This window comes from Macrobrachium rosenbergii, chromosome 13, assembly GCF_040412425.1.
Source record: "Macrobrachium rosenbergii isolate ZJJX-2024 chromosome 13, ASM4041242v1, whole genome shotgun sequence".
Classification (NCBI taxonomy): domain Eukaryota; kingdom Metazoa; phylum Arthropoda; class Malacostraca; order Decapoda; family Palaemonidae; genus Macrobrachium; species Macrobrachium rosenbergii.
The window spans coordinates 3,776,286-3,788,983 of NC_089753.1; the positions used below are offsets into that span (position 1 = coordinate 3,776,286).

At 45.7% G+C, this 12,698-nt stretch overlaps 1 protein-coding gene across 2 annotated transcripts in view; it reads left to right on the top strand.

Moving 5' to 3' along the window:
• LOC136844861 (uncharacterized) overlaps nt 1-12,698 on the top strand; it is a 302,711-nt gene that overhangs the window by 79,741 nt on the left and 210,272 nt on the right. For both annotated transcript variants that reach the window (XR_010854988.1, XM_067114105.1), the window contains exon 2: nt 2,023-2,063. Coding sequence is in view for 1 of the 2 variants with exons in the window: in XM_067114105.1 (XP_066970206.1) it covers nt 2,023-2,063 (41 nt within the window). In the remaining variant the exon portion in view is untranslated. The remainder of the gene's footprint in view (nt 1-2,022; nt 2,064-12,698) is intronic.

Here is a 12,698-nt window from a genome sequence, read left to right on the forward strand (position 1 = left end):
GTAAACAAGTGGTTTTGGACTCGAGTTGCTTCATTCAGGTTATGGTTCATTCTTCTCCATAACCAACAGACACAAGTGCCTCTGTCTACCACCCTTCTTGTAGGGGTCCAAAAGGTCACTACTTTTTCCCTATCCAGGGCCTCCCCCCTGGTGTCGGAATAGTCCTTAGACGGAGCGTCATTCAGGTAGTCTTGTGACCTTTCCTGGACCTGGAAGTAGGTCTGTTTGCAACCCAATTCAGCCACAAACTATCAAGCTGTCACGTCTGGTATAAACTCAGCCTGCGTCAGCCCCCTCAAGCTCTGATGTCCTGGCTTTGTGGTCTTTGTGAATCTTACAGTTTAGGAGGAAACTGATATTGGTCCTGTTATTACTGTTTTCCTGAAATCAGTTAAGGGATCCTACTCTACTGCAGTATGGTTCTGCAGTTAAGTAACTAGCACTCTTCACATAGTTTTTGAAGCTACAGTAATGATGCGCCGCATTGGCCTCGAGGAAAGTGTTTTGTTGGAACCAGACTCACAGGCTCTTAACTTTTATCCCTAAGGTCTGTGTTCGTCTAAGAACAGTACTCCGTCCACATTCGGTTTCCTGGTCTTTGAGTAATGTATCGGAGTTAGCTTGGTAACCAACAATCATCTTGTTCTTACCTTTCCTTGTTGGGGAAGACTAAAAATTTTTAATCAGCTTAGCTTCTAGTGTTAGTTTTCCTGTACTGTCTGCCCTGTCTGGCGGAACCAATCATTTTGGTTTCCCCTCATCAGGGGTAGTGTTGCAAATTCCATACCCTAACTTTCTATCTACAATTGAAGGTCCTCATTTTCGGTGGTCACCTTGGAAAGTACTCCCCTTTTACAAGGTCTGTTTCTGTGCCCAGTTTTCTCCTTACAGGCTTTTTTAGACAGGACCTCGCAATTTTGTCAGATCCTCTCTTTTAAAAAAGGGGGTACTGTCATTGGGTCTGCTATTAGGCAGAAAGTATTTTCTTAATACAAGCCTATTCAGGTTCAATTCTAAGCTCATGATCTTAGACGGTGACCACTTACATTATTTTCATTACATGAATTTAGAGGACCTTACTAATGTTCAGGTAGAATTCTCCTAGTTTTCAACGTCTCTATTTAAGTCTTTAATAGCATAAGAATGATGTTTATTTCTCTGTTATTATTTCACTGGCTGACACGGGACCCCGATCCAGAAAAAGGATTTTGACAAAGGAAAAATCTATTTCTGGAGAGGGGCCCGTGTCATTGTGACCCACCCCTGTTTTTCATTCTCTCCCTCCCATGGTAAACATCATTCTAGTGGGGTGGGTGCTAACATGGAATGCGACTAGTGTTGCCTTGTATACAGTCCTTGAGTAGTGGATGGGCTTGTATCGGCACCTCTCTTGTTGGGACTTTTGACATTGGGAATCTCTATAGGATAAGGTTCCGTGTTTTGCAGTTCACCCTTTTCCATACACGACTCCATCTAGTGGAGCTCGCTCTGGGGGTAGTAACTCCAGCATTTCATTTAGCTTTCTCTGGTATCTAGCAACGGAATTACCTAGAAATAAGTGCTGAATGGACTTTTTCACCGGCTGACACGGGATCCCAATCCAGAAATAGATTTTTCCTTTGTCAAAATCCTTTTTTTAAATACTTACCTCTATTATGTATCACCCCCAACCGCCCAATTCAGGGATGGAGAAAAAACTAAATGGTAAACAATACACTCTTGAGTCACCTGAAAGGTATGGGTCAATAAATGGTTCAAACTAAACGATTCTATTAATTTTTTAGTTTTCTCACTATCATCCTCTTGCCAGATGTGGGAATTACAGCTATCATGATAGAGAGCTAAGTATTTAAAAGGTAAATTTTCTTATAAAAATTTATATTCTCAACATATTGTTAGATTACTAAGTGTATGGGTTTTATGATTAGATGTCTAATACAGTTGAGTTATTTTCTTAAGAACCATCATATTTAAGTGCATTGTCAGTTTCCATTATTAATAGGATTTACTTTTTCTTTTCAGATGGGTGACGGAGAAAGTTTGACAGAGTTTTTACATAAAAGGTAAAATGCATTTCACATTCATGTTTTTGTATGGCAGCTACCCATTTTCACTAATGTTGACAAAATTATCAGTATATAATCCTTATTATTTGGAATGAATCTTACCTACTGTTAAAGTTAGCTTTATCTTTGTGCCATTCGGTGCAATCAGCATTAAAAAAAATAACAATATGATTGGCTAACCCACTAGGACTGTTTTTGTAATCACTTGTTCCCACCAGGTGGTGCTGGAATGTTTACGTTCAGGTCAGATTTCATCATGCTGTGCTGTATACAGACACTGAATCGGCGTTAGTAATATTTATATGATTTCTGGCTAATTTTCTCCTGTACGGTATTGTGCTTGTTTTCTGTGTTTGCATTGTGTCGTCTATGACAAGCAGAGATGAAAGCATTAGGCTGTATAGGAAAGAGTTTGTGTAAACCAGATGTTCGGTCATGAAGGATGACCTCGTAGCCCATGTTAGCCTAGCTGTTGAGGCACGAGTGTGGTTTTCTTGATGTGTAGATTATGAGTGATCTGATGAGAGGATAAAAACTTTTTGAAATATCGGAAAATGCTAGAGGCCGATAGTTTACGTAGACAATTAGTTAGGGCACACCAGAAACCTACTTAGTCTTTTCCTTTTGTCTTCTGGTGTTGCTTCTCCTCCTCCATCAGCCTACCTGATGGCCTAGATTAATTCCTCTCACTCCCCTTCTGCTCTGCCTTCTTTTACTCCTTATGTGGTTCAGGAGAAAAATAGTAATTGATATATATTTTTTTATTAGAATTTTGACCAAATATTTGTTCCTACACAATGTACAACCTGTCGGTCTTTACTTAAGGAATAATGTGCTTTAGCACAGCTGAGAACGGCCATATAATTTTAAACAAGGAGGTTAGGTGGTCAACCACCATCCGACTGATGGGAGTCCCACCCACCCGGATGATAAGTATTCACTTTGCTTTCCAGCTGCTGCAGGATGAAGAGCTATCTCTCTACTCTCAGCCCTGCATGCTGTTTCGCTTTGTTTTTCTTCAATTATCCCAATGGGAGTGTTCTGTGTTTGATTTTTTGGATATACAGTATCTACTATTTTGTTTTGTGTGTATATATATAAAGGGAAGTTATGCAAACCTGCGAATCACTTAAGCCTGAGCAGAAAGGAAGTACTCAGCCTCAAAACGGTGCAATCATTACCACTCGTTTGTTGATGTTGACATGCATGTCCTCTGCACCAGTTGCAGAGGGCATGACTATGACCAAGAATCTGTTTGTGAAGAGTGTCATGACTGGTTGCCTGTGCAGTGGGTGAAGTGTTTGCAAAGGAGGAAATACCAGAAGAAAGCTCCCAAGGTATCGTCTGATGGTAATGCCTCCGACGACACTGCTGGTTGCCAGTCCTTCTTGTTCCTTCCTTCCCTCTGCAGATCATCTATGCTTTGTTGTCTCTCCTACAGGAGCAGTCTCCCCTTCATCGTCTTTGCTTGCTTTGTCAGGTGGGAGTCAGCGTTGGAGAGCTGGTAACCAGGATGACCTATGTTCGATGGCCTCTTTTGTTAGGGGGGGGAGGAATCCCCTTCAGAGCAAAAGGAGACTACCAACCCTAACTCAACTTGCATTTCAGGTGTGGAGGAGAGTGAGGAACTCTGGGAGACACAGCACACTCTGGGTCTCCTGGGAGTTCCCTCTATACAGGACTTGAGCCAACTGAGGGCTTCTCAGCCTCCTGTGCTGCCCCCAGGGACTCATGCTGCCTTAACAGTCACTACTGCAACTTTTACTATGTCTGCTATGGCCAAAGTTTTGACGAGTGCAACTGCTCAAGCTTCCCCTGTTGATGACCCCTGCCATAGTAGACAAGACTTCACCTCATGCCCCTGCTATGGTACACCAGGCAGTAGACCACTCTTCTAGTGTTGTTGCTTTTGCTCCCCCCTCCATCGGGGATCAGCTTCTCCACGCTCTGCTAAAGAAGGTTTCCAAGAAGAAGAAGAAGAAGAAGTCGAAGAAGAGGAGCAGGAAAGTGTCGTCTTCATCATCTGCCACCTCCTCTACTTCTTCCTATGCTGACAAGCAGAGGGAGAAGAAGATAGCTTCTCCTGCCCAGAAGGAGTCCCACCACGGGTCTTCTGAAGAGTTGCACAAGGATCTCTCAGCTCTCCCAGGTCTTTGGACACTGGGACCATGCCACAAGTCTCACAGAGACTCCTTGATTTATTCACAAGAAAAACTATCACAAAGAGATACTGCATCACAGCGCAGAAACTCTGGAGTGATGGTACAATGGAAGAGGAGACGAAGTCTTTTAAAAACACTCTGAATTTCTTCGAAACTTTTCCTTGAAGGAAAGTTTGCATATTTCATATTCACTCCCCTCTCAGTTTCCCTCCATATCTCATATTTTGGAATGCATCTCATCTCACACGACCCTCCCACGCCCCTACCCCTACTTCAGAGCATATCTCCAGACACTCGGGTAGAGAGAGCACCCGTTGATCATAAAGTACGTGATTTGGGAGATCCAAGTGCTTGGATCTCAAAGGAGGACTGTGTTACTCCAGGTACTCAGGGTTTAATGAGGCAGCTTCAAAGACTGGTTCAGGCACTGTGAGAGGGAAGGGTGGTAAGCATGCAGGTGCTGCCTCACCCTCTGTTAGTGCTCCCCCAAGTACTTGGCTAGGGTCCCGTGCAGTTGTAGCTGACCCAATTGTCCTTGCACCAGGAGAAGCTCAGAGGAAGTCCCCCATACAGTTTTCCTCTAGTCTGGAGGCCACGGCCTTGAAGAAGACTGGAGCACATCGTGAGGACAGCAAGAGCTCACTTCCAGGAGTAATGTACTGGATCACTCTTACTGGGTCAGCCCTCATTCACATTGGCATGATCGGGTTCCTGCTGACCTGGCGATAGTTTCAAATATATTCATCAGAAATTATTTTCACGACGCATGTTCGGGGCCGAGGAAATATGGCCCCAAAACGGCAGAATAATCATAATTTGAAGGTTTTTTGATGTAAACTCAATAATAATGCAGTTTACATCGTTTTCAATGCACCCAGAGCATTAAAAGTAAGGTTTTCTTATGATTTTTGACGAGTGTCTCGATTTTCACACAGCAAGAGGCAGCAAATTCATTCGCCCAGGTCCGGTCTGAGCAGCAGCTTGGTCTACCACAGCAAGAGGCAGCAAACATAGAATCTACCACCATGGCAGCATTCCAGGCAGTCTCCTGCCTGGACCTGTGGTCTTTCAGTGTCCAACGTCGCCTCTTCCTCAGGTTCCATAGCCCCAGGGGAGGATTCCACCTTTGGGAGACTTGACAGTCTGGAGGTAGGGTGATCACCTACATGGCCCACCAGACACCGAACTTGTGGGCGAATTTGATCTTGTTGAGTAGGGACGCTGTCCTGAATTGCCTTTCCAAGGTTGTTGGCCCTGAGTTGACATTGGCTCTAGAGAATGGACTGTTGCTGGGATCTACCTCTCTTCCCTCGAGAGCAGGTAGATACTGCAGTGGACAAGTGGTGAGTTGAAGCTAATGATCGGCTTGTACACTAGGCAGTGGCCAAGACCTCTGGGTCTTCTCTTGCTACTGCGGCCCTACCCTCTGGTTAGGCTAGCACTTCCTTGGCCCCTGAGAAGTCCCAGGCTTTGAAGGGAGCCCCTGGAAACACCCAGCCTTCTTCTACCTCTGCCAAGAAAGTTGCGAAGTCACACCCCTTTCAACCTTCCTTCCAGTCTGGAAAAGGGGGCAAGGACAAGAAGAAGAGAAGAGGAACATAGGGTGGCGTTCCCCTCCACATGCTGCCGTTGATGGGGGGATGGGCTGTCTCGAGCCATTAGGCAACATTGCTGCGATATGGAGCTGAGACCTGGATAGTGGATGTTCTTCCGGAAGGCTATCTACTTCCCCTTCAAGTCTCAGCCACCCCTCACTAACAATTCGGTCCATCTCCGAACATACGTTCCTGGCGCACCGAAGGACCTTGCCCTTCGGGTGGAGGCAGAAGTGATGTTGAAGATGAGCGCAACAGGGTGTTGGAGACCAGTCCTAGATCTCTCTCCCTTGAACTGATTCGATTGCCAATCTTGGTTCGCAATGGAAACAACACGGTCAGTGCTCGCAGCCATTGGGAGGTATGACTTCATGCTTACGGTGGACCTGAAGAATGCGTATTTTCAAATATCCATCCATCCGTCCTCTCGCAAGTACCTACACTTTACCCTCGGCGAGACGGTACTCCAGTTCAGGCACACTGGTTTGGGTTATCAACTGCTCCCCAGGTGTCCATGCAAATGTTCACTCTTGTGTCAGCTTGACCCATTCACACAGGATATGTCTGCTGAGGTATCTCGACAGTTGGCTTGTCGTGGCGAGCTCTTGATCGCAGTTGCTCCAGGACAGAGATCTCCTCGAATTTTTCCATGACCTGGGGCTTGTGGTAAATATCGAGAAGTCCGATCTCATTCCCAAGCAGAGGATAAAGTACCTGGTCATGCTGATAGATACGACAGCAGTGAGTGTCTTTCTCTCAGACTCCACGTATCATCAGGTTCAGGAAGGCAGTGCAGTTGTTCCTGTCTTGACAGGAGCAACCAACTCGGCAGTGGCAAGTCGTTCTCATCCATCTATTGTCCTTTGAGAAGTTGGTCCCATGGACGGCTTCACCTTCGTTCCCTTTTGTGGAGGATGAAGGAGTTCTGGTCTCTGGTTTGGGACTCCCTGTCCCTTCCCATTCCTCTCTTGGAGGAAGTGAGACAGGACTTACCCTGGTGGCTAGACGACAGGAACCTTGTACTACTTTATTGTCTCTGACACACAGATTCAACCTAGCCCCTTTCCAAATGATGTTGCTTTCACACCCATTCATTCGAAAAGACCCAGAGGTCTTACAGTTGAACATGCAGTTTCCATACTCTGTCCAACATGTCAGAGGCACACAATCCTTTTCCTTGATCTACATGACCAGGAAGAAGACCCAGGTGTAGTGAACTACCAGTCAGGTCAGTGACTCACTCGGATTCCTCCAACCAAGGGAGTAAGTCTTCCTTACATAAAGACCGATAGTTTGTATATTGTGTAGGAACAAATGACAAATTTTTAAAGTAATTTGTATTTTTCGTAACTATAAACCGGGGTCTTTACAGTTGAATGCCCACTTCATGCTGATAACTGGGCTGAAAGGCAGAGTGAATGCTTACCATTCAGGTAGGCAGGACTCTCACAAGTCAGGAAGTAGGTAACTACCCAACCACCTTGTTTTATTTAAGTAACTTACCCAGTGCAGTAATTACATTGCTGTACAGTAGTTTTCTACTCGACAGCATCTTGAATTTTCGAAATTTGCGACAATACTCTTCTTCTGTCCAAGTCAGTGACTAGGCCCTGCCCACTTTCTGGGAAATAGAGGAACAACCTTTGAAAAATGTTTCAATTGGTTTTCTGCCGTCTTAGAGCTCACACAGTTGTAGGAACGCAACTTGGTTTTTGGAATCATCTCGTTAGCTTCCTGTTTCAGTGAAGTATTCTGAATTTTTTGCCTTCGGCACTAGTTTTTGTTGTTTAACAACTGATTTTGACTACTTCTGTTTGAATTTGATTACTGTTTGTGACTTTTGTGTTGGCCAGCTTTTTTCTCTCAGCTAGATATGCCAATCAATGTTTTTCAGTAGTTCGGGAGTTCCTTTTGAGAATCACTATTAGGCTTTTTATTTCCTTAGTGTTCTCTGGGAATATTTTCACAGTGGATATTAACCTTTGTAATTTTTGTCTAGTTTTTTAGTATGTCAGACTCTAGCTCATCCAGCTTTTGGTATTACAGCAAAGGCTGCAGTACCAGGTTAACTAAGCTTATGACGCTCATCCATTTGTTCTTGCAGAGGTCAGGTCTGTTCTATTAATCTAACATGTGACGAGATGAGAAGACATGGAAGACCTTAGCTTCTCATCTCTAAGCTAGAAAGAGGAAAGTGGCTGCTAGAGCCGATAGTAGAGGTTTAGACAGTAGCTCAACTCCCAAACCAGCGAGTGTGGATGTTCCCATTGTTATCTCTCCCATGTTCTAATGAGTCTTTTGCGCCAAGCCCTTCTGCTTCTCCCTCACCTGGCTCCCGCACCCCCAAACCAGATCGCTTCACTAGTCTTGAGAGCAAATTTGGCCAGAAGTTTGGCCTAATGGTAAGTACAGTGACACAACTTGGTGAATCAGCGGGCTTCTTGATGAATAAATTCAGCGATAAAGCTGCCAGTGAAGTGATTGTGGAGGAGGTGGCTACCCTACCCGCCGACTCTCCTAGGCAGAGGTCACTGCCAGACTCCCCTAAACCTGGGAGGAGGTATACTGGAGGCCCAAGGGAGCTTGGTGGGAGCTATTTGCGGGTAGTTGCCCCCTTGGTCGAGTCTGTTGAGTCCCAGGGTGCAACAGAAGGCCCCTGGAGAGACATCTCAGATGTCCACTGTCTCTCTTTGAGCCCAGGAACTCCTAGCCCAGATCCGAGGCGCCAGTGGTGTTTCTCAAAGTCTTGCCCCTTAAAGAGGCATTCTTCTGCTTGGGAACAATTACCCATCCCCTCCAAAAGGCCTAAAGAGCCTCTCCAGAGCCCACAAGTATCTTGCAGCTTCTGGGATAGCTCCAAGTGGCTACCTTCAGCTCAGCTGTCTCCTGACCACTAGTATCTGGTGCCCAGGCTCCATTTATCATCAAAGAAGCGTCCAATGATGCCGAAGCACCCGGTAGCGCCCAAGCATCGTTTGGCTCCCAAACTTCTGTTATCCCACGAACGCCGAGTAGCGCCCATTGGCCGGGCACCCAGCTCCACCTGTCCACTCAGCGCCAACTCTCCCTCATCAAGTCTCTTCAATTGCCAACAGGGAGTTAGACCCTTTGCTAGAACCAGTTCAGCGCCAACTGAATAGAATTTTAGATCTGTTGAAGAAACCTCTTTCATCGAAGACTCCCTTGGGCCCTCTAGCTTTGCAGTTGTCATCGGAAGAGGAGGAGTCAGTGCAAGATTCTTCTCCGTTGGCATGTGTTGCCCTTCTGAAGTTTTTTCTTGTGGCATTTCCGGACTACTTCTCTCTCGTGGCTTCTGTGGCGCCACAGTCAACCATTTTAATGAATGAATAACCTGTCCAAATACCCCTGACTCCCGAGGATGGTTTTATCTTTGTCTGCCAGGAAAGCTCTGGAAGACACAGACCTTTTGCTTTCGGAGAAGAAGAGTCAAGGGAAATCCTCTTTCTGCATTCCCCCTTTGCACCTGTCTAAGTGGCGGTACCAGTCTTACTCTACCGGAGAAGCTCCCTCTCTGGGAGTGGCTGCCTCCTCCCAGGGCAACTTCTCTGCGCTGATAAACTCCGCATGTAGACTGCTTTTGCTGCTGTTAAAGTGATGTTTTCTGGGATGGAAAAGAAGATACAGGACTTTTCCCCACTCTCCGAGGATTGTTCCACAGGTTGGTTCAACGTTATCTATTGCACTGACAGCCATTAGAGATTCTTCCCAGGAATTGCCCTCCCTCTTCACTATGGGAGTTTTAAAGAAAAGAGAGCTCTGGTGTTCTTTCACCTCCAAGAGTATTACTGCCTCTCAGAAGTCATCTCTTCTTTTCTCCCCCTCGATTACCATCACCTTTTTCCTCAAGTGGTGGTGAATGTGATTACAGTACTCTTGAGCTCCAGAAGAAATCAACCCACGACCTTCTGGCCCAATCCACTAGGCACCCTAGAGATTGGTCCACATTTTTTTCAGATTGTTCTCTCCCCTTCAGAGACAGACCTTTCGGGGTGGAAGACAGCATTCTCAGTCTAGACCCCAGGCTGGAGTCTGTTTCTCCTCCTGAGCCATTAAAAAATCAGCTTCTAAGCCTGCATCGAAGACATGAAGATGCTGTCCTCCGTGCACCCATGGGTGCCAGGCTCCAACTGTTTTGGGAGAGTTGGAGTGCCAGATGGGTGGAACCATGGATCATAGAAGTACTGAAAGAAGGGTACTCAATTCCTTTCAAGAATAGGCCACCCCTAGTCAATGTGCTGATCACCTTAACCGTGTACTCCAAGGATCAGAGAAGTTTTTAACCCTGTCAGAGGAGATCTCGGCTCTGCTAAAAAAATGGGCGATAGAAGTAGTAGAGGACATCATGTCGATGGGGTTCCACAATCAGCAGTTTGTGGTGCTCAAATCAACAGGAGGATGGAGACCGGTCCTGGATGTGAGCGCCCTGAATGTTTTCATCTAGAAAACAAAATTCAAGGTGGAATCGGATCAGTCAGCTCTTGTGTCCATCCATAGGGGGATTTGATTATCTCCCTAGATATGCAAGACACATATTTTTACATCCTGATTCATAAGTTGTCAAGGAAGTTTTTGAGGTTTGTGTACCAAAAAAAAGTATTCCAATTCAGAGCACTGTCGACAGCACCACAGGTCTTTACGAGAATTTTCGCTCCCCTGGCAGAGTGATTGCACTTGATAGGTATCAGTATCCTTTTGTACCTGGGCGATTGGCTGATTCGTTCACCCACAAAGCTGCACTGTGTGGAGGACCTTCAAAAAACCCTACTTTTAACCCAAGACTTAGAACTTCTAGTAAACCTTCAGAAATCTCAACTGACCCCATCTTAGAGGATTCTTTATTTGGGGATTCAGATAAACTCAGATTTTTCAGGCTTTTCTGTCCCCCAAAAGGAGAGAGTCCTGCCAGAAAACAGTGAATCACTTTCTTTCAATAAGGAATTGCTCAGCCAACGAGTGGATAAGTCTGCTGGGCACTTTTTCAATAGAGCAATTTGTCAGATTAGGAAGACTACATTTAAGACCTTTATAATTCTTCGTGAAGAGCAACTGGGACAGGAAGACTCACCCAGACTAATATGTTTTCCCGATCACAACAGAGATCAAAGAAGACCTATGGTGGTGGTAGTCCATGGGCAGATATGCAGAAGGGAAGTGTCTGCTTCCTCTGAACCCAGTTGTAAACTACTTCTCCGACGCATTGGACACAGGTTGGGGAGCCCATCTATGAGACAGAGAGACGTCAGGAACTTGTTCTAGAGAGGAGAGCAGTCTCCACATCAACAACAAAGAATTGAAAGTGATTCATTTGGGTCTCATGCACTTTCAGGAACAAGTTCAAGGCAAAGTGATAGCAGTCCACTCGGACAATACCACTGAGCTAGCTTACATCAGTCGTCAAGGGGGAACCCACTCTTTCACTCTTTAAGACTGCGAAATCGCTTCTCCTTTGGGCGGATCGGATAGGAACGAAATTAGTCACCTGATTCATCCAAGGGAAACTCAATGTTTTGGCGGATGGATTAAGTCGAGAACACCAAATCCTTCCCACGAAGTGGACTCTGGACCTTTGAGCATGCGAAGACTTGTGGAAACTGTGGGGGAACCATTCCTGGACCTGTTCGCCACATCCAAGAATCATTGCCTGCCTCTGGTCTGCTCCCCCTTTCCGGACCTCTTAGCTTGGGCGACAGATGCTTTTCTACAGGACTGGTCCAACCTGGATTTGTTCGCAATCCCCCTGTTCAGTCTAATAAGAGAAGTACTGAACAAGCTTCAATTACATTCGAATGTCAGAGTGACCCTCATAGCTCCATTCTGGCCCCAGAAGGAGTAGTTTGCAGATCTTCCAGCCCTTCTGGTGGACTATCCAAGGCTCCTTCCCACCATTCCAGAGCTGCTCAGACAGCCTCATTTCAGGTTTCACCAAAAACTGTCCTGGATTTGTTCAGACTAACGAATAAATTACCTTATCCTTTGGACAGAGTCCAGCAAAGTCATTCCATCACCTCGTTTTTTCTCAGTAAAAAACTGTTATTGAAGACCAGTTCAGCAGAAAAGGAAAAGGTCTCCAGTCAAATAGTCTCCTCATCCTCAGGTTTGCCAGAAGTTGTGGAACCTTTAGGAAGACCCAAACACCCATCTGTTCACTGCCCAAAACACTACACTACCAATTTACTGCCCTCCATGCCAAGATCCTCAGGCATGGGCAGTTGATGCCTTCCTTCAAGAATGGTCAAATCTAGACCTTCATGCTTTTCCTCTGTTGGCTGTTTTGAGGACATACTCATGTGAAGGTTTGGGAGGAGAACGGGATGGCCTATGGCCATACCACGTTGAAGCACCTATTCTCATCCAGTCATCGGGCAAAGAGCATCGATAGCATTTCTATGGACATCTAGAAAGGCAATGACCGAAGATCGAGTGTATCAACAGCACGCCTGCAATGCTTTTTGCTAACGTACTTGTTTCAATCTGGTAATGGTCGGGTTAGTCCTTCAATCTCGACGCACTTTTGAGCTCTGTCTTTACAGACCATGGGCATATCAGCCATCGGCCATACCACATTGAAAATTTTGCTTCTCATCCAGTCAGTGAAGTTGAACAACGTTTGGGTCTGGTCAGTACTTGGATAGGTGACCTCTTGGGAACACCAGATGCTGTTGACATCCAGGAGACGTCTTTCGCATCCTTGGTTAGAAACCTCTTGGGCACACCGGATGCTGTTAACGTCTAGGAGACGTCTTTCGCATCTATGGTTAGAAATGTTGGCGCTAGTCAGTACTTGGATAAGTGACCTCCTAGGAACTTCAGATGCTTTTGGTGTCTAGGAGACATCTTTCCCATCCATGATTCAA